At 49.2% G+C, this 22,818-nt stretch overlaps 1 protein-coding gene across 2 annotated transcripts in view; it reads left to right on the top strand.

The window, feature by feature from the left end:
• LOC144156112 (lateral signaling target protein 2 homolog) overlaps nt 1-22,818 on the top strand; it is a 52,047-nt gene that overhangs the window by 14,320 nt on the left and 14,909 nt on the right. The window contains exon 3 of one of the 2 annotated variants that reach the window (XM_077687935.1): nt 22,247-22,270. The exons of the other annotated variant lie outside the window; for it this stretch is intronic. Coding sequence (XP_077544061.1) covers nt 22,247-22,270 — 24 coding nt within the window. The remainder of the gene's footprint in view (nt 1-22,246; nt 22,271-22,818) is intronic. 2 annotated transcript variants of the gene reach the window in all.

Consider the following 22,818-nt stretch of genomic DNA (forward strand, 5'->3'; position numbering starts at 1 on the left):
TGGCAGTTGCCGGCGGAAGCGCTCTCAACAGCTTGTGACTGGTCTGTAGTTAAATGGAATCTGCGTCAGTCCGCGCGGGGGCCAGGGATAAATCGATGCTGGAGCAGCTGCTTTGCACCCTTCAAAAACACTTTTTTTTGCTTCATTGTTTTTCTCGTCCTCCTTACTGCTGAGTATATTTTGTTTGGGTGCCTGAAAATCTGAAGCAGCTCCTAACTGCTGTCCCTACGAGTTCCTTTTGTAGCAGGGGCGGAATTTGTACGCCCATTGAGATTGGTCCTAGATTGAAAATACAAGGTCGAATGCGGGCTGATTTTTTTCCCCTCTTAATCACGTGATGATTAAAATAAGGAATTCCAAGGTTCAGATTTACACGTACAAGTTTGGCCCAGTTGGTTATTCACCGAAAAAAATATATACAAACGAAGCACGCGTGAGCGTACTGCTACACAGGCGAACGGATTCAGTTTGTAGAGACATGTTTCGGAAGGTTCCCGTTGAAAATAACGGCCTACGAACTAGCTAATGACATTTCGGTAATTTAGCGCACCCTGCGGTACGTAATTTGAAATACTATACTCATGGCGTGTAGAAAATCTTCAAATCAAGTGACGCCGCACTTGTTTTTGATTGATTGTAGGGTTTAACGCGCCGCGCAACGCAGGCGATGAGGCGCGCCGTAGCGGAGGGCTCCGGATTAATTTTGACCAACTGGGGATCTTTAACGCGCGCCGAAATCTCGTACACACTTGCGTGCACCTGTTTTTCAAAGTAAGACGAGTCATTGGAATATTTCGGGGCGCCCCTAACATAAGACGGTGCCAATGTTCATTTTACTGCGTCCAAGCACGTTTTTCGCCAAGCTTTCCGGGTAATTTTCCGTCTGCTGGGTGTTTTTTCACGTTGCGAAGATAGCCTCCGCGGGCGCAGATAATGTGCACAGCGTAGAGATGCGTCATTGTGCGGGCCGGCTTTGTTTTCGGCGCTGTGCAAAGTGCCCGAGGCAACTGGGGCGGGTGTTTTTTTAGTGGTATCTATTTTTCAGATTATCGTCCATAGCCCGTTAACCGATTATTTAAATCGAGCGAATTATCCCGTTTAATTCATTACAGCTCAATAAGACAGACTGCGCGACTGCCAAGAAGGCATTAGCTAGCATTGTTCCCATAGAGTGCCGAATATTTCTATTTAAAACTTCGTGTATGGTGCACGATTAGGCGCGCACCCAGGATGTCGCGTTACTTGTGCCCTCGAATCGTCATTACCGTCTCACCACAAGATTGGGTTTTCTTGTGGTTAGAAAGGTAATTAGAGAATATTAAATCTGATTATTTTTCTGAAAGCGGTTATTGTGGAAAGGTTTTCACTACCGAATCGCGGAGCAATAAAAACCAAAATGCAGCTGTTCCGATGGAAGTACTTTGTTGGCTAAGACGTTGCGCAATTGAGCACGAGGTCGCGGGTTCGAGCCTCTGCAGGCCCGATTAAGGCGGGAAGTTTTCCTGTTGCCATTCGAAATTATGTGCGCGAGGATGCCCTTTAGAGCAAGCATGGATTCGTTTCACACGCTCGACGGAATCGGTAGTGTTTTAGAGTTTCGGACTATTTCATTGTGCATTGTCTATTGTATAAGGTATCGTTGGTTGCTGATGTCTCGCAGAAAGCGCTGACGATCTTGGCTGCATGTGGGCAATAACTGGGGACTGTTTCGATATACACGTTTTTTTTTAACACTGCCTTTTACTTAAAAAAAAAAGAGAGAGAAAACGGGGGAGTTATGAGGCGCGCCGTAGGGGAAGATGCAGATTAAAGGGACACTGAAGTGAATTTGTTAAGCTCCCGTTTTTGCTTGCACTGTGTAGACTGGCTCAAATTAAGACACAATTCATCGTTTATCCGGTTGACAAATCGGTAATTATTTTACAAAGCGCGAAAGAAGAAAAACTACTATGCGCGGTTTGCGGCGGCCGCACCAACTAAAGGCTGTGACGTCAGCAGGGGGGGGGGGGCACCGTGATTGGACGATGCCCAAGGTTAGCAATCAAAAGTTTCGGTTTCGGTTTTGGTTCTGTAAAACAACATGCTTGACATCTGATGGCGTTGTTGGATGGGCATTCTCGATTTCTCAATTATCGCCGTACCGTTCTTCTGCCATGTTGTCGGCTGTCAAATGTCTAAGATAAACCTCCCAGGGCGGCTTGGAATCGTAGAAATCACTAGACGAGGCCTACGCAGTGGATGAACGCCCTCCGCGTCACCGCAGGCTCTCAAATGCCATGCGCTTTTCCCGCATATTCGAAGCTTGCCTCACTCATGTCTGTTCGTAAAAAGCTAGTTCGCACCAGGCCAAGGGTGTGCTGATTCAGGCCTGGGCCCACTGCCCGCAAGCAGTCGGTGCTTGTGGCAACAGCACGCCAACGAGAACTCGCTAGCGCGTCATTGTCAGTATGCGCACGTTCTGCGATCTCGCTCGTGGAGCAGTGAACGTTACGGCCCAAAAATGGTGAACTCAGTTCAGAAAACATCGGCCGCATACGAAAAAATCAACTTACAAAAAAAAATACATGTACCCCCGGGGATTCGAACTTGCGACTTTCAAAACAAATTCCAGCGCCTCAGAACGTTAGGCCACGAGCCGGCGATGGCCGGTTTGGATATATAAGGTTTATAATGTATGACCAGTTTACACTTTTATTTATTTTAAGCATTTTAAGTACTTTATGTGACTATTTGTTGTATATCACTCCGGCAGTAAGTGTCCCCCAAACTTCCACAATATCTAACGTCTAGCAATTGCATTTCTTTGACGGAAAAGCGTTCGCAGATGTGCGGTCGTGCTGCTGACCGCTGTGCTTGTTTACCCAGCGCAAAAAGTGCTTCCTGCTCCCTAGTTTTGCGCTGTACGGTAAAAGTTTCAGGTGATTTTATTTTCTTAGTACCTATATTGACTTCGCTGACTCTTCTCCCGCCTTCAATTGACCTTAGATTTTCCTACTAGCGTAAAGTCAGCGAAGCGTCGCATGTGCACTTGTGCGGCGCTTGTGTGGAGCGACCCGGACTCTGAGTTTGACACAGTGTACAAACTAACAAAGTAAGGAAAGGCACATTCTTTCATTCACAAAGGTGTTGTGGCTTAGTTTCAATTGAGCGAGCGAATAGCGACGACCCGTCGGCGGCCGGCGGACGAAACGCTGGGCCGACTGACTCGATCGGTAGGTCGGCTGGTCGGCGAACCGTGCAGTAGCGCAGCCATTTTCCAGCTCATCTCCTGCTGACGTCACACGAAAACGCCACAGAAAATGGGCGAGCGTAAAGAGAGGAGGACAGCATTTTCGAATTGATTTTTCTACTAAATAAATTCGCGTAAACGCGGCCAGAGTGGTCGAAACAATGCCTACGGACTCCGAACTACAATTTGCGCTAGTAATCCCGCAATGTTTACAAATCACTTCAGTGTCCCTTTAATTTGGATAGCCTGCGAAATTTTGACGTGCACCGAAATTTCGATACACACGTGTTTTCGTTTCCCGTGCACACATGCATGCGCACTCGCGTGCGTGTTGTCTCAGAGTTAATTAGTTCGGCGCAAAATCGTTCTTGCAATGGAAGCGCTGCTGAGGTGCCGATCGCCATGGATTGCAGGGGAATTCAGCGAGATCGTTGTGTCCGTGTTGCCATTTCGTTGTTGAAGTGTTGTTAGGGGCGTGAGCAGAGATATGTCGAGAGGCTGCTGGATTGTGAAATTCGCCGCCAGCGCCATATGCTCGACAGGTAACACTCCTGATGCTCGCGGTCTGGCGGGCTCAATTTTATTTGAACCATGGAGCCGCCAGCCGCATGACGCCGGTATCCTTCGAGACGAGCATGTTTCCGTCTAATCGCCCTTGAGTCGTGGCGCTGAAATTGCGTGAACAGCGTGTTAAGATTTCGACCTCGATCGGCCGACCCGTCGGCGTATGACGTCAGCAGCTGGGCCACACCTGCTGTTGCGTCAGCGTTGATTGCGCCGCGCGTCCTTTCCGGAAGTCGCGTGAAAGTGATACGTAGCTGCGGCAATCAAGAACATAGTCGACGTAAGGCGTAATAGGACCCTCGTGCGGAAGTCGGCCGCCGCGGGCTACGTCGGCAGGGGTGCATATCCACCCGGCAGGAAGGGCGGGTACACCTTTTAAGTGTCGTCACCCAATGGGCCATTGCGACTTTGCGGTAGAATGAAAAAGGCTGCGCTTTTAAGGATTTAGTGCACGAAATGGCACCGAAAGTAGCTGGAGGAGGTGATATATATACCGCCAGCCCGTTTTTACGTTTCGCCTTTAGAAGGCGTGTGAAAAATGTGAGCATGTCGTCGAAATGTTTTGCCACGTGCCCCTCGTTGCCTAGAGCCACTAAATAAAGCTACGCTTGATCTAGTGGCTCTATCGATGACGATGATGATGATGATGCTTAGTGGCTTCCCCTTTGTAACGGGGTGACGTTGCACAGCGGCCTTAGTCGCAACGCCACTGTACAATCACCTCGCCAAAAATACAAAATAAAAAGAAAATACTTTTACGAAATTTTTGTGCTAGTCTGACTTCTTTGCTCGCATGTCTTCCCAGATTGTTCTCTGCTCTTTTCCCACCAACATTCTAACCTTCTTTTACTAACCTCTACTGCTGTCCAATTCACTTTTCCGCTAACCTTAAAGCCAAGGGCCTCCGGAAGCTGGATGGCTCCCTCACTGAGGACTGGACGGTTACTTTTGCACTCCGTTACAATGTGTCGCATGGTTTCTGGCTCCTTTCCGCAGCCTGCGCATAGTTCTTCCTGTACCAGCTCGCGGATAAGCGGTTTTGTCCGCAAGCAACCCGCCCGGGCTTCCCGATCCTGTAGATATCTAAGGACTTCTTCGCATCCATCCTCTTTTTCCAGGTCGTTGTCTTTGATTCTTTCACTTCATTTTTTATTGCCTTGGTCGTTTCCCCTCACTTCCAGGTTTCATATACTTTGTCCTGAGCCTTCTGGTTCTTTTCTTCCTCTGTGTGTCCACGCTTTTCATGTGAAGATACCGTAACACTTTGGCCGCCCATCTCTGGTCATCAATATTTCTAAGTCGTTCTTCAAAACATATTTTGCTCTGTGCTTCTCTCACTTCGAAGGATGCCCATCCCATGTCTCCCTGCACTGCCTCATTTGTTGTTTTACTGTGTGCTCCTAATGCCAATCGACCTACCACCCTCTGATTTACATCCAGCCCTGATTGAATCTCTGATTTGACCCACACTGCTGCGTTTGAAAAGGTGAGTGCTGGTACCATTACTCCCTTCGAGATTCCTCTCACTACTTCATGTCTGTTATATCCCCACAGTGCTCTGTGCTTTATGATTGAGGCGTTTCTTTCGCCTCTCATCGTTGCCAAAGCGAGGGCGCCCCCTGGATATTGGCAAATGGTGGCAGACAGGAGACACGGTGTCGAGCACGCAGCATAACAGGTTGGGGCGACCTTGTTAGGAAGGAGAGAGCCGGTTTGTTTTCACTGCCGGGCGGAATTAGCGGTCTGGCGGAGCAGAAAACGCACTGAGGGGTTTGCCGAACCGTCGCGCGCCAGAGCACGCCTCGGGCATGTACTGGGTGATGTTTTTATAAGCTTTCGCTCAGTGCGCAGGATCGGAGCCGGTAAACAAGCCGCCTGTCGTCGGAGTTTGCCCCCGTGTGCGGTCGACTGTGCTTAATCTCTCGCTGTTCGCGGTGTCGGACCGGCAGGCGTGCTGGTGCTGTTCGAGGTCCGGGAGTCCGATAAGCGCGCTGCAGCGTCGCGCAGTCGGTGTAAACAGGCTGCGGTGTACGCCTGTCCGTCTGTGTTCGCGGCCACATACGGCTCCCTGGGCAGCTTCACTGTGGCTGCGACGTGCAGACAACGGGGTTCGTTTCCTGTTTGACAAGAGTTGGTCGAAACCGAACGTGACATCGGGCGTATTCTATGTATGCGCGCTTTCCCCTCCAACCACTCCTGATCGAGCGTGAAGAGCAGATGAATAGCCGTTTTCCTTGCTGGGGAGAGGACGTTAATTGTTCCGCTGTCGCTGTGTATCTCGCAAGGTGTCCCTCTTTCGTTACAAGCGGGATGGTGTCCCGTGCGGGACGCAGGAATTATGACGGTGGTGGGCCATTATAATTTCAGCCGTACGTCATGCTCTGTTACATAAAACCATGTGTACCGCGTGAAGCTTGGCCAATGAAACAAGGTGGTCAAAAGTAATCCGGAGCCCTCCACTACGGCGCGCCTCATAACCCGCGTAGTTTCGGTCTATGAAACCCCATAATCAAGCAATGCATCAGCTTCTTTACCAAGGTTTAGCGGTTAAAACTGTTTTTTTTTTAAACTATGTTCGCGCATCGAGGACGTTATATTGTCTCAGTGGTATACGTAATAGATACTTGTCTTTTCGGTGGAAGCAGCTAGTGGGGAATACCGGTACATGCCAACAGTGTCGAAATATGCGGCACAGGATCGGGAACCACTGAGCCTTCTGAGTACGCTCCCCGAAGCATTCTTTGCACACGTTCTTCAAACTTATCGCGCAAGACAAGTGTTTCAGATATATTCTTATCCCAGCCAAGCTTCCTAAACAATTTTGGAGAGAGAGTGGCTCCTTGTCTAACGCCCTTCCTGCTGGGGAACTTCTCTTACGAATGACTGTCCGCACATCCCTTGTATATGTCCTTCAAGAGCTAATGTTCGTGTTTTGTCTCCGTGGTCTCCCAACGCTTCCGTTATGTACCTGCTGAATAAAAAAAAGAAACTTCTTTCGTAATCCATAAATGCTATTTACCTGTTTGATGCATAAATTAATACCTGTTAGCCTTTCACAAATTCAGCGTTTTCCCTCGGTTGTTGGAAATATATGGGTTCGCCTACGCGGTTAACTCCATTGCCTTGTTGAACAGCCTATGTAATTCTCAAGCTGTTTGATGTCACGCTTCTTGTGAATTTGGTTGGAGTTCGTCGAGGCTGGCTAGCGGTACCTCTAATGTCCTGGGGCATTCTGAGGTTGTATTTTTGCAAGATTTCCTGTATCTCCACCGTCCTTTGCTGCATTCTCGGTTGGTTGTTCCGCCGTCTCGTGCTGCTATCCACCATGAGCAGTAAACTCACAACCCGGTTGGATGATTGTCATATTGGGGCCAGCCACAAAACTCGGCCGTAAAAATGTTACTTTCCCTTCGGAATACATGAATCAATGATCGAGTTCTAGGCCCCCCCCCCCCCCCCCCCTTTTTTTTTTTGTCGAGTTGCTTTGGAAGTACGCTTTTGACCCTTCAGTGCTACCGGTTTTGGGTCATTTTCGTTCTTTGAAATGGTTTAAGGCTGTCTCAGTGGGATGTAGGACAATTTTGTCCCGGACAGAACGGTCCTTGACAATGTGGTCCCAAGGATATCCGTCGACCCCATAAAAGTCGTCGATATCTGTAGCGATTGCTTTTTAGGTGAATCTTGGGAATGTTTTAGTATTAGTTTTGAAGCTTCAACGTGTTAAATGAAGGTGCAGCAAGATGGGCAAGGCATTTCGTCATGTATATACTGCACGTTTTCTTGCGGGTGTTGGCCCTTCGGCGTTTTGTCATTGTCCGATTTTTCATAGGTCATTTGGTCACATAGGAAACTTCGGCATATTGGCGCGAAAGAAGTTTGTTTTTATGGCATATTGGCGCGAAAGAAGTTTGTTTTTATTTCACGATTATTTTTATTTTTTAGGAGGCAAATAGTCTTGAGTGAGATACAATGAGCCGCTATCCGACGTCGCTCGTATTCGGTTACACTGTGCTGGCATGTACTATTGCTGAGGAAAACATTTCGTGACTGCTACTACAGTCCTGTAATTAACGTTAGCATTTCTTATGGACGAATGTGGAATGGCTCATGATTGCACGTGACTTATAAAAACGTTTATTTGTCAAAATTCTTGCAGGCTCAATGCAGCGTCCATTCGTTAACCACTTATACGAGTTTAGGCAGCCGTGGAGAACGCCAAGTCTGGAGAGGTAGTGGCCTGAAGTGTCGCCAGTCCGGCTGTAGGAAGTGATTCGCGCCGTGTTTCGTGACGGAGAGGGCTTTTACCCTGGGTGTAGCGCAGTCGACCACGTCAATGCGCCAACAAGGCCGGAGGAGCACAGGAGGCAAACAATGCAGCGAGGAGAGCCAAAAGACGAAGAAGGGAAAGCCGAGAGACGCAAACACGCCATAAGACCAAGAAAGGCAGTCGAAGAAATAGATGCAAACACGGTGTAGTGGTGAAGGCGTTGATAATCATGTATCGCCAGGGGAAGCCATCATGCTTTCGGTTTCAATGAAGTAGACTCAAGTGCGCCGAGGACATTTTTTTTTTCTTTTTTCGGCTGGTACCCAAACTTTCTAGTGTCACTAGACTAGATAAGGGTACAGCTCGATTAAAGCAGGCGTGTTCCCTCTTGTGGGAACTGCGTGACCCACACTCTCTGAAGCGGCTCGCACAAGCACCCATAGAAAAATGCCGGATAAAAGGAAGCGCGAATGCAACTAAGGGGGAACGCGAAGCTAAGTCCAGCACCAAGCGAAGCAACCCAGAAGCGAGTGGACCCTATTTATTTGATGGTCATCACGGTGGTAGCGCGATTCCTACGTCACGTGTAATGTAAGGTGGTGTGGTGTTCGTCCGCTGGGGAGGCGCAATCGGGTAGACGTCGGCTTCATAACGCGAGAGACCGAGCTCCAATTCCGACCACGGGAAGCGTTTTAATTTTTCTTCACTTCACCCACGGTCATTATCATCGTCGGAGAAAGTTGGCTTTCCTGCAGTGTGTTTTGGGTGGTCTACAGACGTCAGTGAGAGGCTGGAAGCTTCGCTTTTAAAAGAGAAATAGGAACGCTCACGAAAGGCTTTCCCGCAAATGGGGTATGCGCACTGTGTTGATGGACACGAGGTGAACTTAGCTGCTCCATTGTGAGGAGTACGAAAGGTAGAAAGCATTGAATCGTATGAACGTTTCATTGACGTCTTCACACGCTCTCCATCACGTTTCCTTTGATGGACGTGCAGTTTCTGAAAGACGCCTTGATCTGCTGTGTGAGCTTCAGGCGCGCTAAAAGATTACCGGGACCAGCATTCCCCAGATCTCCAGCAGTGGATATGAGCCCCAAGACCGGTCTCGTTTTCCCTTTTCTGCGCGAAGCGGGTGCAACAGTGAACTGTACCCACGGCCGCTCCATCCCTCCCCCCCCCCCCCCCCCCCCTGCTCTCCCCCCCGTGGCTGTACCTATCCAGGACATTTATGCCGTAAAAAGACATACGATGAAAATTTATGCCGCAAAAAGACGTGACATATACTGCTTCGCAGCAAAAGAAACTACCGGCTTTGTGCGGTGTGTGGAACAAGTTTCCCGGCAGCATCGATGTACCAGTAGGAAATTGCTTCTCGGGCTTCAGGAAGAATCGCATACCGGTAATGGACGTACGAGTCGTCGCCTGCTTCGTCTCTTCCGGCGTTTCGCATTGCCAGCCCTGACAGGATGCACATCCTGCGCGCATGGCGGCGGCCTTCCTTTGGTCGCTGCACGCAGAGCCTGTGTCGGCGCTTCTGTCCAGCGGAGCTGGGTTGCACGTTCGCCCACCAGCCCGCGCGCGCGCGGGTGCACTCTTGCCATCTCGCGATCGTGGCATGCGTGGCGGCGATTCGGGTTTCCTCCTCTCTGCGTGATCGCAAGGGGCCGATTTGCACGGCGGTCGGTTACGCGTGCGCTGACTAGCCGGTCGTTGCGTGGAAGTAGGCCTCCTCGTGACCACGTGGGCACCGCTGGCGTGTCCCTTGGCGGTGGAGCATTCCGGTGTTGCCGGCGGGGTTGGCGGTGCCGCACCACCACTACTGGACATGTGGGCAATCGCTGAGTGGGCATCCGCTGCCTTCCCATGCATCGGTGGCTGCTGCGATGGGGACGTGCTTCGTGCTGAAAACAGCGTTGCCGCCAAAATGCCTACAGTTGTCAGTGCCATCTGCTATCGCATAGGCCACAGCAACTTTTTGTTGTGTGAGCAGTAGATGGGACATGAAGGCAAAATCGACACGGCTCTGTCATTTCGATCTGTCAACAGAGCGAGCGATAGAAGAGCGCCGGCCGACAGAGCCTTCGAAACTGTGCCGACGTTGCCAGGGTGACGTCAAGTCGAAGCGCGGCGTGCCGTTTGCCCAAATAGGAACAAGGCTTTCGCATCGGGCCGAGCCTTCAGTTCGCGAGGGGGAGGGACTCGCGAACGAGTACCCATACTAAATCTGAACTCCCTCAAGTCGCATCGACTTCCATTAAAGCGGAGCTTTCTGTGCCTCACTGATGGCGATGCAGTTAGCCTAGATGCACTGCAGCAAAGCCACCACCCTTACACAACGGCTTTATACAAAGAAAAAAAAAAAGCAAACGCTTCCCGTTGTCGGAATCGAACCCTGCTGCCTCGCGTTATGAAGCCGACGTCTATCCAATTGCGCCATCATCCCATTCGGATCGCTCAGCCTTTCCTTTGGGTTCGTTGCGCGGGCGTTGGCTTTGGACTTTGGCTGAGTTGAAGTGGACTTTGGCTTTGGACATTGGGAGCGTGTATTTTGGATTTTGATTTGACTCAGTTTGCATAGAGAAAGGTTCGATTCTAACCGTCTAAAGAAGGGGCTTCAATTATTTCGTACTCAATCTGTACTCACTGATATGCACCATCAGTCTCTACCCAGTCAGCGTTCACTCGCTTGTCCTCGTGCTCAATATGTAGTGCTCACTTTTACCCATCAAATTGTTTCTAATTTGCACGCGAACTTAAGGACTTGTATTTACGGGCTGTACTAATTCTGTAGCCTCGGCTAATAAGCGTCTAACCACTAGAATTTGTGCACCGACTACACTCGGGCAGGGGCTGCTAAGAAAAGTTGGGACGATTGCGGATCTTTTCTTTTTCTTTGTAGTCAACTTCAGACGATCAGAGTAAACAAGCCTATTAGCATGCGTAAACACCGTCAAGTCAGCAATCTATCTTCAAATCTGCTTGTCCGCCTCCTCCAAACAAGAAAACTTTCTGAGGGGCAGTGGGAGGTTAGCCGATACACAATCGTATACAAGCAGCGTGGGCAACCACCGCGAGTAATTCTGCTACATGGAGCAGTGGCTGTCTACAACGAGCGCGAGTTCATCGCGTGAGGGCGCTGTATTAAGCTATAGGCCTAATATTTCTTTACTTCGCTTTCTATATACAGGGTGTTGCGACGATAACTGGAACACTTTAAAAATTTTTCCTGAGCGATCCGCCGCGCTCTGTTCGCGCTCAAACTTCACACAAAGGTCGCATTTTGTGGTCTATTTTGTTTGAAACCGGGAACAACAACGGTACTTACCTGTTTATTCTGAAAATAAATAAAAACGATTTTCGCCTATGGGAAAATGGCCGCTGATTTGGACGTGCGAGCCAGCGCAAGTTGATGTTGGAACGACGGAACCACCTGCAGAGTGAAACGCATGTTTGGGATTCACGTACGGAGCCAAATGGTGCAGCAGACGATCAGAAAATGCACCTAGAAATGAGCTAACAGACGATCAGAAAACCCGGTTTTCTGGCTCGCACGTCCAAATCGCCGCCATTTTCCCATAGGCGAAAATCGTTTTTATTTATTTTCAGAATAAACAGGTAACTACCGTTGTTGTTCCCGGTGTCAAACAAAATAGACCACAAAATGCGACCTTTGTGTGAAGTTTGAGCGTGAACAGAGCGGCGGATCGCTCAGGAAAAATTTTTTAAAGTGTTCCAGTTATCGTCGCAACACACTGTATAGTATACAGACTCGACTCCCGTCAGTACGAAGTCCACGAGGATCGCAAAAAACTTCGAATTAACCGAACTTCCACAGAAGCAAAAACAAAGGACGGCATTTTTATTAGTTCGCAACACGTCTGCCTTCTTGGTTTCGTTCAGAATCTCGACTTTCGTCGCCAAGTCGAGAGTACGACACGGAAAGTGCCATGATGTTGAGGCAGCGCTTAAATCGCAGCCTGAAGTGTCCACAAACTGCTCCCACGGCGCTGTGCGCAACAAAGTTGCTTGAGGACCTCGAGAGAGAGACTTGCGTACGCTGGCACGAGTCTGCCGCTTTACCAACTGTGTGCTGCCTCAGTGCGATGGCGCTGACATCAGTACATGCCACGGCGCTGCTTTCAATTCTATCGAGAAATGACGGTCACCTCGGTGCTTTTTATTCGAATAACTTCTAATTTACCGATACACAGTGAGTTTTAGCTTCGAATTATCGAGCAATTTCTGCCTTTGGATTGCGTGTAAAATTGCCGGATCCATCACACAACTTCTATATAACCGGAAATTCCAATTAAGCGACTTTGAATTATCGAGAATCGGCCGTATATTTTTTTCTGTGACGTGCGATGATTGCCACATTTGGCAGTCAGTTCCCAAATTGGGTTGACTTTTTATTTGATTTTTCTTCTACGGATATCTACATTTACAATATTATAACGGTTTAATGACCTAACTTGGCTAACTACTCATTTTTGTGCCCATACAGGGCGTTACGCTGTTCGCGTTTGGGTACTCAGCAAATAATTCTTGCGCGTAACATCTCTGAAAGAAGTATACAGCATGTTGCAACTTAGACAGGTGCTTTATTAAATTCATAGTTTACAAATGCTATTTAATCGCGATGAAATTGTCTTAGTATATACGATTGGGCCAAATTAGCTGTGCTAATGTGCTAATCGATGGCAGGGTTGGTTGCCAGATCATCCACCGAGACACAGCGATCGACTCAACCAACCAGCACCCACCGATGACCCTAACACCCCAGTGGTCTGTGCGGTCAGTTCAGTAGTTAATGTTTCATTGCTCCCTTCAATTCCGGAATTCTTCCCAGCTTCGCACTAGGTGTGAGCCACTCCTTTGAACGCGGTCGAAGCATCCGGCTGCCACCCGTGGAAGCCGGGTTTCATTGCCGCCGCTGACATGGTGTTCGCCGGCTTTCTCCACGGAGTAGTTTTGGAAGTGCAGAGAAACGGCGCTGCCTTTTCGCGCAGACATTTAAGACAACCTAGCGGCGTGATGCAGCGCCACGCTCCCATGGGCCGGCCGTTCGATGGAGCGTTAGCTGGGGTTCAGGCAACCTCAGTGTTCGTGAGTAGTTTCATTTTGAGAGAACGCACGCCGCCTACTCCTAGCGCCCGGAAGGACTTGTCCAGCGCGCGAGGGAACGGCGTTCGAGGAGCCTGCGCTCCTCGAACGCCGATATTGTGGACAAAGAGTGCGTAGTCATCACGCCAAGTTTTATCCGGCTGGCCAAGTTTTAAACGGTCTTAAAAGGCGTCGCCATGCCGCAGTTGGAACAGGGCTTGTCGGCGGCGTTTCGGTGAACAGGTTTCCTGCCCTCACAAGCAGCGCCCTTCAGGCACGTTTTGGGGGGCTAACCCGAGACGGCATCTCTTGGTGTCCTGTACTGAGCCTTGGCGGCGGGTTTTAACCCTGCGGGGCCTGCTGCATGCATGCAGTCGCGTCGATTGGCTGCGGAGGATGCTCGCCATGCTGCGTGCTGGTGTGCACGCGTGTGTCGAGAGCCGCGCTCATCCAAGCGTGCATGGCGTCGTGTGCGGGTGGAACGCCCCGCAGCGAGAGCTTGGCGGTTTGGCGCGTGCAGTCATGATTAGCTTTCGAGGTGATGTACTTTACCCTTCACCTGCAGTTTGCGGCCAAGTAGAGCCGGTGCACAATAAAGCCCACGAAGGCGAACGGGGAGGTTGCGGGCTTCCGGTGACGTCAGCTTTTGCAGACGTCGTTGCAGGCAGGTGCGCTACGCAGAGTCGCGTGACCGTCATGGAGGATGTTGCTAGGCGCTCTCGTTTTCAATGATTGAATCAGCGTTACCTCAGCTGCGTCGCTACTTGACGCTACCCGGAAATGATAGCGAATGGGCGTGCGGTTAACGGTTCAAGCGCCGCCTGTAAGGTGCAACTGCGTTAAAACACTTTGATGAAAGCACAACATTAGCTCGCTGTGGCGAGAAATGTTTGCTTAAATGTGAACAGCAACGTCACTGGCTTGGGCCAAGAGTTGGGATGGCGATAGTTAACGAAGGCGCAATTGGTGCTCGTGGCAAGTATAAGCACAGAAAAAAGACAACGGTCGATAATATATATGTAGTCAAAAAAGTGTGGAGATGAAAGCACCCGAAACAAAAGAAAGGGGCGTCTGTGGTAAAAGAGCGGAAGTTCCGGGTCGTGAGCTCCGACGACACGATCTCGAATGCGTAACCACCTCCGTCTGCCTGGACGCAGTTACGTCGACGGAGCTGCAGTCAAGTATAGCCCCGTAATTGTGTGCTGTCGGTCTTTCGGGAATTCGTTTAACCCACTCTGTTTAGTCGGTTTCGAGGGGGCTTCTGTGAAGCACTGAGGCACTGGTCTCCGCTCCAGCGCCGTATGCCTGGTGGTCCTGCTTGGGATTGAGGCTGCCGTAGGTCACGTGACAGCTTACTGTCATTCGTTCTGTTTTTGCAGTGAGCAGCTGTTAAATTGGGTGGGGGGTGTGGGGGGTGGAATGCTGTGAGTTGAGGGTCGGCACTCGAGAGTCCGGGACTGACGCAGTCTGGCGATTTTCCCCCTCTGTATTCCCATGAAATCTCCGTCTCCGAGGTAGTCCTTTCGCTACCTGCTGTCTATGCATGACTAATAACTGGAAAATGTTCACTTTGTAATGCCTTCCCCCCGCCCCTAACTGAGCTTCTGTTAACAGCGACAATAGCGCTTGCTTTTAGGGCACGTTTTTCACTTGCATGAGTAATCGCTGCGGCGGCGACTTTCATGGGCCTTTATTCTTAATATTCCGTGGCCTTTGTCTAGTCATGGGAAGCAAATGACGTCGTCTGCCTGTGCGATATTTCTTGGTTTTGCGCCTAAGTTGGTGGGGAGCTTTTTTTTCCCCTCCAATTTTGCGTTTCCATACGATTGCTAGGATACGGTTGCCCGACTAGGACAGAGCAGTTTATTTTCCTCTCCACGGTAACCGCACCGCTAGTTTGCAGCGCAGTTCTGTTATGTGGCCGAAGTGCAGACAGCGGTTTTTGTAGGCGTAAAGGAACACGCAACTCGGCTTGCCTTTGCGTGCAGGTCTGGTTTTGTTCTCATAGTTGACGCTGTGTGGAAAGTGCTGCTGAGTCAGCGCATGCTTCTGGCCGTTTCCGTGCAGGTGTGCCCCCGTTGGGAAAGCCAGGCGAAGTTTCGCCACTTGGCTGACGCATACGGGGCGAGCAATTTCAAAGTGCCATCTGCTCGCCGTTTGGCTGCGACCTTGGCACTGCGAACCTGTTCGACGCTGTCTCGCATGTGGCTGTGCTGCTTCCGGTCCACTTGCGTAATTTGCAGCCACCGACGAGTCGTGCGCAGCAATGTATCCTGCGGTCTCCTGAAGAGGCTGCAAGTGGGTCAGTGCGAGGTGACGGAAACGCACGGGACGTCTCTCGGAGTCGTTAGCGCCTTTGCTGTGCCATCGGCAGTCGATGGGCTGGAGTGGCCGAGGTTCGGTTATCGTAGAAGGCCACGCAAGTGCAGTATTTCGGCACATTGTGGGGGGCACAATCGCCCCTTTGTTCCGACGCCCCCGACCCCGGCCGATACTTGGCACGGACAGTTTCCCGCTGGAAAGAGAGAGATGGTGGAAGTATGTGGCCATCCAGTATGCCCCACGTGCTCAACGGGTGGTGTTCGGATTTTGAGTGGTAGGCGTCGTCTGACCCAAGGACAAACCTCGTGAGGGGAGCAGATTGTTTTACAGAGCTGGTTAAGGGAAATGCGGCCTTCGCAGTCCTACTCACGTTCCTTCCGCGGGGCGCCGTGGGGGCTTCGAAAAGCTCTTTCCGGCTTCGGCCGTACGAGTGCGACGCCTTCCAAAGCTCTCGCCAATTCACTGTGCGTGGCTGAACGAAACAAGACGTGCTGCCTGGTTTGCGGGGTCAGTAGGCGCGTGGCCCGAAAGGTCGCAGGCCGCATTTCCCGCGGGACCTGCTTTGGGAGGAAATGGATGCCGAAGGCTTTCTCTAATCTCGCTGCTTCGGCGAGGCCCTCAAGGTCGTGACCCGGGCGGAGGAGCCGAACAGGTACTGCCGCCGCCAGCCTTGGTCGGCGTCACCCGGTGCACGTGTCGGGAAGAGGGGGCCCCGTTGCGTCACGACGGAGTGTTGCGCAGTCCTCCCTCGCCCGAGATCCGTGCATTTTATCTGGTCCGAGTCGTTTTCGAAACGGCCCCGTAACCGCCGGGGGCGCTGATTGCGCGCAGCAGCCAAGGTTGCTGCACTGGGCGGCCTGCTGGCAGATGCCGGGGGTGGCCAGGCTCCTGCCGGCTGCTCCAATTTCCCCCCTGCTAGGCGGGGACTCTTGGCGCAGCGCCAGTCTCGGTGTTTTTCTAGCGGGTATTCACCCGTTGTGCCAGACTCACTTCCTGGGAGGAATAAACCTTGTTTTTGACAGCCCTTCTCGTGCCTCCCAGTCGGTGTGCGCACCTGCCCAATTGTTCACCCGGCTCCAAGGATGTGCTGAGTTTTGTACCGCGGCGCCACATACCTTCTTGTGTCTGGCTTGTTGTGGTGTCGCAAATCGTTCGATTCGAATAAAATCTGATGCTGGTGAGCACGACGATGCGGGCACGGTCACGGCCGCGGCGGCCTTTTTACTGATGGAGGGGCGAAAAGCGAAAAAGGCCGTGCGTCGAGGTTTCGCCGCAGACTCCCACTGCGGGGGCAGGTGCAGTCTCAGCGAGTAAGGCCCCAATTTGAAAATTCTTCGACGATTATCCGGCTTCGAACCGTCGCCGAAAGGAGTAGACTGGCGCTGCTATTATTTACACTGGGCTGGTGGTGCGCCAGTCTCTGTCGCACGCAGCCTGCCGCAACGGGCCTGCTCGTGTTCCGCTCGCGAGCGTTGCCCGCTCTGGAAGGGGAGGGAGGGGGGCCGGTTGGCCCGCTTTCGGAGTTCTACTGACCTGGCGCCTAGCGCTGCACAAGGTCGCAGTGGTCCGCTTGTCACGGGCCCGTTCCACGCTACCGGCTGTCCCCCGCAGGAGCCCCGTTTACTTCCACGCCTTCGGCAGCACTTCCGGATCGCGTTAGCAGCGCTGTCGGCGTAGCACTTGCTGCAAGGCCCGAACCCGCCGCGGCGCCTCAGTGGTTGAGGCGGCGGGCTGCTGGAAGCTGAGAACGGAAACGTCCTGCCCTATGTCCGATAGACGGGCGCGCTTCATAGGCCTGGCGCAGTTTCGGCCGTAAAGCCCTAATTTGAACTTTGGCTTAAAGGAGCCATGAAGAGAAAACACAAGTTTGGTTCATTAAAAGAATGCCTAGTTAGAATCATACTGACACCACTTTTAACGTAGACTTCGCTCAAATAAGCTACATAATTAGGAAAAAGGGGAATTGCCATGCGACCCACTAGCTTATTTCCCGCAACAGAACCTATGATGTCATACCAGACAGCTCTGCAATTGGCGGAGGGCGGCAAAAGCAAACGCAAATTAGGCAGAGCTTATAAGCTTGCCGAACGAGCTATTTGCGCTTAAATTTAGGGTACATTCTTTTTAAAGCCCTAAGAATGGTGGGACAAACAGTGGAAGTTACAAAAGCACACGTAACATAGAAGTACCGATGGCGTACTGCTGTTGGTACTGCGTGCACTATGCTTGGTTTAGCTGCACAGGACTGCGGGACTTTGGGGTTGTTTCAGGCGACACTGGCCGATTGACGCAAGTGACAATGTCTTACGTGACCGTATTTGTCGAGCGAGCACCATGTTTCACGAAACGATTGTCTCCATGAACAAAACAAGCCAGGTACAAATATCATTATATGTACACAAACCAAAGGCAGAAAACGGCTTTCCACGGTGTGGTGGCGCCATCTAGGTTAACTAACGGGAAACAAGGCCCTATGATGTCATTGCAGACCACGACAACGCACGATTTAGCGGGTAAATCAAAATTTTAACTTAAATTAATAAATTTCTCAGTGAATAAAGCATCGTTTGCATTCGGACAAGTGCTGGGGGCACTATAAAATATGAAATCGTTCGAATAACACAAACTTGTGTTTTGTCTTCATGGCTCCTTTAATATGTGGTAACAAAACGATTTTCTGTTTTACAATCCTCTGGAAAACTAAATTTTTGTCGGGGGAAAAAAATCCACTGAATTGCTCAGTAAAGCCCACTCGAGAAAATATTCAGAACTGTGCGTAAAGACGTCAAAAATTCTGCTTCACTGCTCTGGAGTGTTTGCTGGCAGCCTCTAGTACAGTGAAGCCTTATTTGAATTAGTGTTACTTTGAGTTGTGCAAGCTTTACTAACACCTGTGCCAGATGGCTGTTGAATCTTACATGGAGGTGACAGGTGGCGTCACACATCCAAGGCAATAAAATATAAACAAATCATAAAAAGACTGTTGCTATCGCAACAGCTCTTTACTTAGTCCTGTATTAATTCACTAAAAGGACCTAAAGCTTGATTTTTAACCAGTGTGACAGCTGCTTGCACCTTCAAGCAGTAGTGCAAGTGTTCAGTCTGCCAGCAGTGTGCACATGGGAATGTAAATTGGGGTGCACTAAGGCTTTATTCTGAACTTGGAAAGTATTTTGAATTCATTGTAACGTTCTGTATTTTTACTTTGTTTGTTTGTTTGCACCCTGAAAACGAGGCTGGCCATTTGGCGGCTGTGTGGTCAGTGACAGTTTCAAGTGTTCCATCCACTCTGTCGATGTCAAGCACTATCAAATGTGCAGTCGTTGTCGAAATAGCACGGTGTCAACACCCGACCACCATTCAGTTCGACAGCCTTTGGTTGCAATGACCATTGGGGCACTGGTATAAAGCTTTTTTACTACAACCATACAGGATGAAATGAGTGAGAGACAGACACACTGGTCGTTAACGCAAGTAAGGCCGACATGACACAAGAAAGAGGACACAGACGGGCACTTCAGTGTCCCCTTTTTTGTCATTTTTACTCCATAACATAACCAAATAAATATAAACATGCCCAACAGCCAAAAAACACACATTTCTTTTACACAGGGGCTGTTATATGGCATAATAATCTGATGCTCAAAAAGCTTTCAACTATAGTTTTTTTCTTTTTGCTGGGATTTTTAATGGCAGAGCTGTTTAGGCCGAGGTTTGTCCATCCATGGCTCCAAAGAACCTTGAAGCCTTAAGAAAAAAAAGGGAGGGGGTAAGGGAGGTTCCGGGAATCGAACCCGGGATATTTATGCGGAGAAACCGGCAACCTAACCACTGGGCCGCCCCAAAGGCCCAAGGGGTATGTGGTTAGCAGCGGCAGGGAACGCTAACATGTAGCCAATTGGAAAGAGAGAAAAAAATGCTTCCTGTTGTTGGAATCGAACCTGGGTCCTTCACAGTATGAAACCGGCGTCCATCCGATTGAGCTATTGTCACTTTCCGGGCACACAGCATTTCCTTTGTGTTCATAGCGTGGGCGTTGGCTTTGGACTTGGTCGTGAGGTCGCGTGCTAATGCGGTCCACTTTGGGCGAGGTGTGAAAGTCTGCAGACGAAACGATCCGGGCCTGCCAGTCATGGAGAACTTTCAGCGGCAAGTACGGAAATAAATGTGAGGTGCAACAGCCGGGGCTCCGACGAAGGGAGAGGGGCCGCCAGCTCTGCGGTTTCTCCAGCCTTGCACCACTAGTGCCAGCTGCACCAATTTTTTCTACATTCTTTAGCCACAGCTGGTTTGTTCTTGGACATGCTGCAGCACTGTGGCATCGAAGAAATGTTGTGTTGAAGCTATCATATTTTCAATTCATTCAAGCAGCATCTTGGTATTTGACCTGCCTCTGCAGAATATTTGCACATATTTGCACACATTCAGAGGATATATGCCTTTTCAACACTGCAGTTTGCAAAGCACAAAAGTGTCGCTTTTAGGAAATTTTCCTGTTGGTTTGACACACGATTGGGGATGTAGTCCTAATAAAATCAATGCTTAGCCTGGGGGCTTGTTCCTAAAAATAGTTGTTCATTTGATCTGCAGTGTGTGTGAGGCTGCTGTAGCTGAATCAAAGGCTCACAGGTGAATTTTTGCATGAGCACAAGACCACTGCTAACCATCCTGTTTATTGATTTATTCAGGCTACCACATTCGCACAGACTGGTTACTAAATTCGCCATGTTAGGCTGGTTTTCATGCTTGCTCTTCCACATGTTCAGTATGCTGCTGCATTTTCTGCAAAATTTCTGGCAAGGCTCTTGGAAGCAGCGTTTCACTATCATCTTTTCAGGTTGAGGAAAACTTGCCGCAAGCACACTCAAGTTTAACATATATAGAACTTAACAGAAACTTCAGTAAGAAGCACTATTCCTGTTGTAATGATGCTTCCGCTTCTAGTATAGTACCTTTTTTTTTTTTTCCTTGAAAAAAAAGCACATGCCCAAAATACAGGTTTTGTAGAAGCTTTGCCACCTATTTAGGATAGGGAATGCTTCTTTGTCATATCTACAGAGGTTACCATAAATATATTCGAAAATTCTGAGACACTTTTGGTAAGGTAGCTCTTAAGTAGGTAGATAAAATTTTTAGCCTTGGTCTATACCAAGCCTAATGTACTCGTACTTCTAGCAAACTTTAACACACGACGAAGAAAGCAAAGACGAAACATTCGCTAGTCAGTAACCAACTCACCCAACTCTCCGCTTTAACTATACCAAGCCATTCAAATGCAAGGCCATGGCTCCACAAACATGGGCACACAAGGCAAGGAGAGCTTAAAGGGGCCATGAAGGCAAAATGCAAGTTTAGTTCATTTGAAAGATTGTCTCATTTAGAATAAGTCACCACTTTTAATGCGAACTTCACTAAAATAAGCTGTATAATGGGAAAATACAGAATAGGCATGCGACACCCTACTACTTTTCCGCACTGAACTCGTGACGTATTACGGGCAGCTCATTGTGATTAGCTGAGGCTGGCAAAATTCAACGCATATTTAACAGGAACCAATAAGGACATTATTATTAAAAAGAATGAGCTATTTGACCTTAAATTTAGTGAAGCTTATTTTATAGCAGTAAGGATGGTGGGGTGAAAGTTTCGAACACGTAGCACCATTGCTTACAATGTACCCTGTGCCGGCTGAAGCTGCGTAGCTGCCGGTGCGTTGGGCTTCTCTGACATGAAACTGGCCCAGTGGCATAAGCGACGTTTCCACTTGCGTGACCCTGCTTGTTGAGCATACCGAATTTTTCACGAATGATCACTATCAACCATAACAAAAGTAAGCCAGTTGCAAATCCGTTCAGTGAGTGCAGACAGCGGGTCATTGAGCAGTATCGCCCTGCCATCTATGAAAGCAGACAGTAAACAAGGCAACAATTTAGACATATCGCCATTCGCAGCAGCCATAGTAACATTCGTTTTAGGCACATTCCCTGAATACATCATCACTGATGCCAAGAAGCATGATTTAGCGGGAGAATTGAAAATCTGGCTTAAAATGTGTGATTTCTCCGTTAATAAAGCATTGTTTGCTGCCGGAAAAGCGTTGGGGGCACTGTAAAACACCAAATCTTTCAAATAAAACAAACTTGTATTTTCAGTCTTTTTGGTCCCTTGGCTTGCAAGAATTGAAGAATTGAGTGACATCTGGGCTAAGATGAGAATAAGGAAGGGGCTTGCTGGCGGGTCAAGACTATGTTTATGGAAAAATTTGATCCATTGCATGTAAACTTTTTAGTGAAAAATTTAAGGGCAAAATAAACTCAGGAACCCACGGAGCGTGTTGAAAGTAGAGAAATTTAAGCTTGTGTTATAATGCAGAGGTGTGGCACATCCATATTTACCGTGGCTATTTACATGCCTGGTTTTGGAACATTTCTTTTTATAACTAGAGCAGTTTTTTGCAATAGTACATACTTTTCTCACCTGCACCAGCTCTAGCGGATAGCCGTACTATTTGCACCAAACTGTGCTAATGGCCACTGGCTGTAGTATGTTGCAACTAGGCATTGAGGGACAAACAATTTCCGCCATGCCTGTGTCTCCTCCAGTTGTTTTCAAGTTGCTTGAGAATTGCGTTTACACAAAAGTTACACATCTGGTCGGTTCTATCATTGCTATATAACCAAGAACTTTGCGTGTGGCACTACGAAATGAAAGCAGACTTATGTGGGCACCTATGATGATGGTTATGCGTATTGCCCTTTCAGGTTAAGAAACCATCCACCATACTCGTAAGTATTGGTGATATTAAGGTGATCATGAAAACAATATCCTTGTTTCATTTAAATGAGGTAGCCTCACCTGACGTCATTCCGGTCCTGAAGGATGCCGTTCTCACTTCAAGAAAAAGCTCTCGTATAAATGTTCAAACATTTCAGCGTCAGCAGTGACATCATTGGTGAGGTACCAGAAACAGAGCAATCAGTGTCAATTCCGCACTAGTGTCAAGAGAGTGTGATAAATGGAATCGGGAATGTCAGTTGTATTGTCAGTGCCTACCAGTCGTACAAACTGAACCCAGTGCTGGGTGTTACAGGTGGGTGTTAGAGACGCCATAATGAGAAATATCTTGAGCCTACGCCACCTTGGAAAAAGGTGTCTTGTGTCAGAGCTGATCTGTAGCACTCTTTGGCGTCGAAATTAGGCACTTTGATGCCTAAAAGCTTTTGTTACTTTCGAAAATGGTGTTGGTAGCTCTTTGAACCCTTTCTTATGCATTTGCCTTCCTTTTACAATGAACTGTTTTTCGGCGCATGCACACTGATATAGGCGTGCCATT

The sequence above is a fragment of the Haemaphysalis longicornis genome, unplaced genomic scaffold (assembly GCF_048455015.1).
Source record: "Haemaphysalis longicornis isolate Haplotype H1 unplaced genomic scaffold, Haemaphysalis longicornis Haplotype H1 scaffold_1, whole genome shotgun sequence".
Classification (NCBI taxonomy): domain Eukaryota; kingdom Metazoa; phylum Arthropoda; class Arachnida; order Ixodida; family Ixodidae; genus Haemaphysalis; species Haemaphysalis longicornis.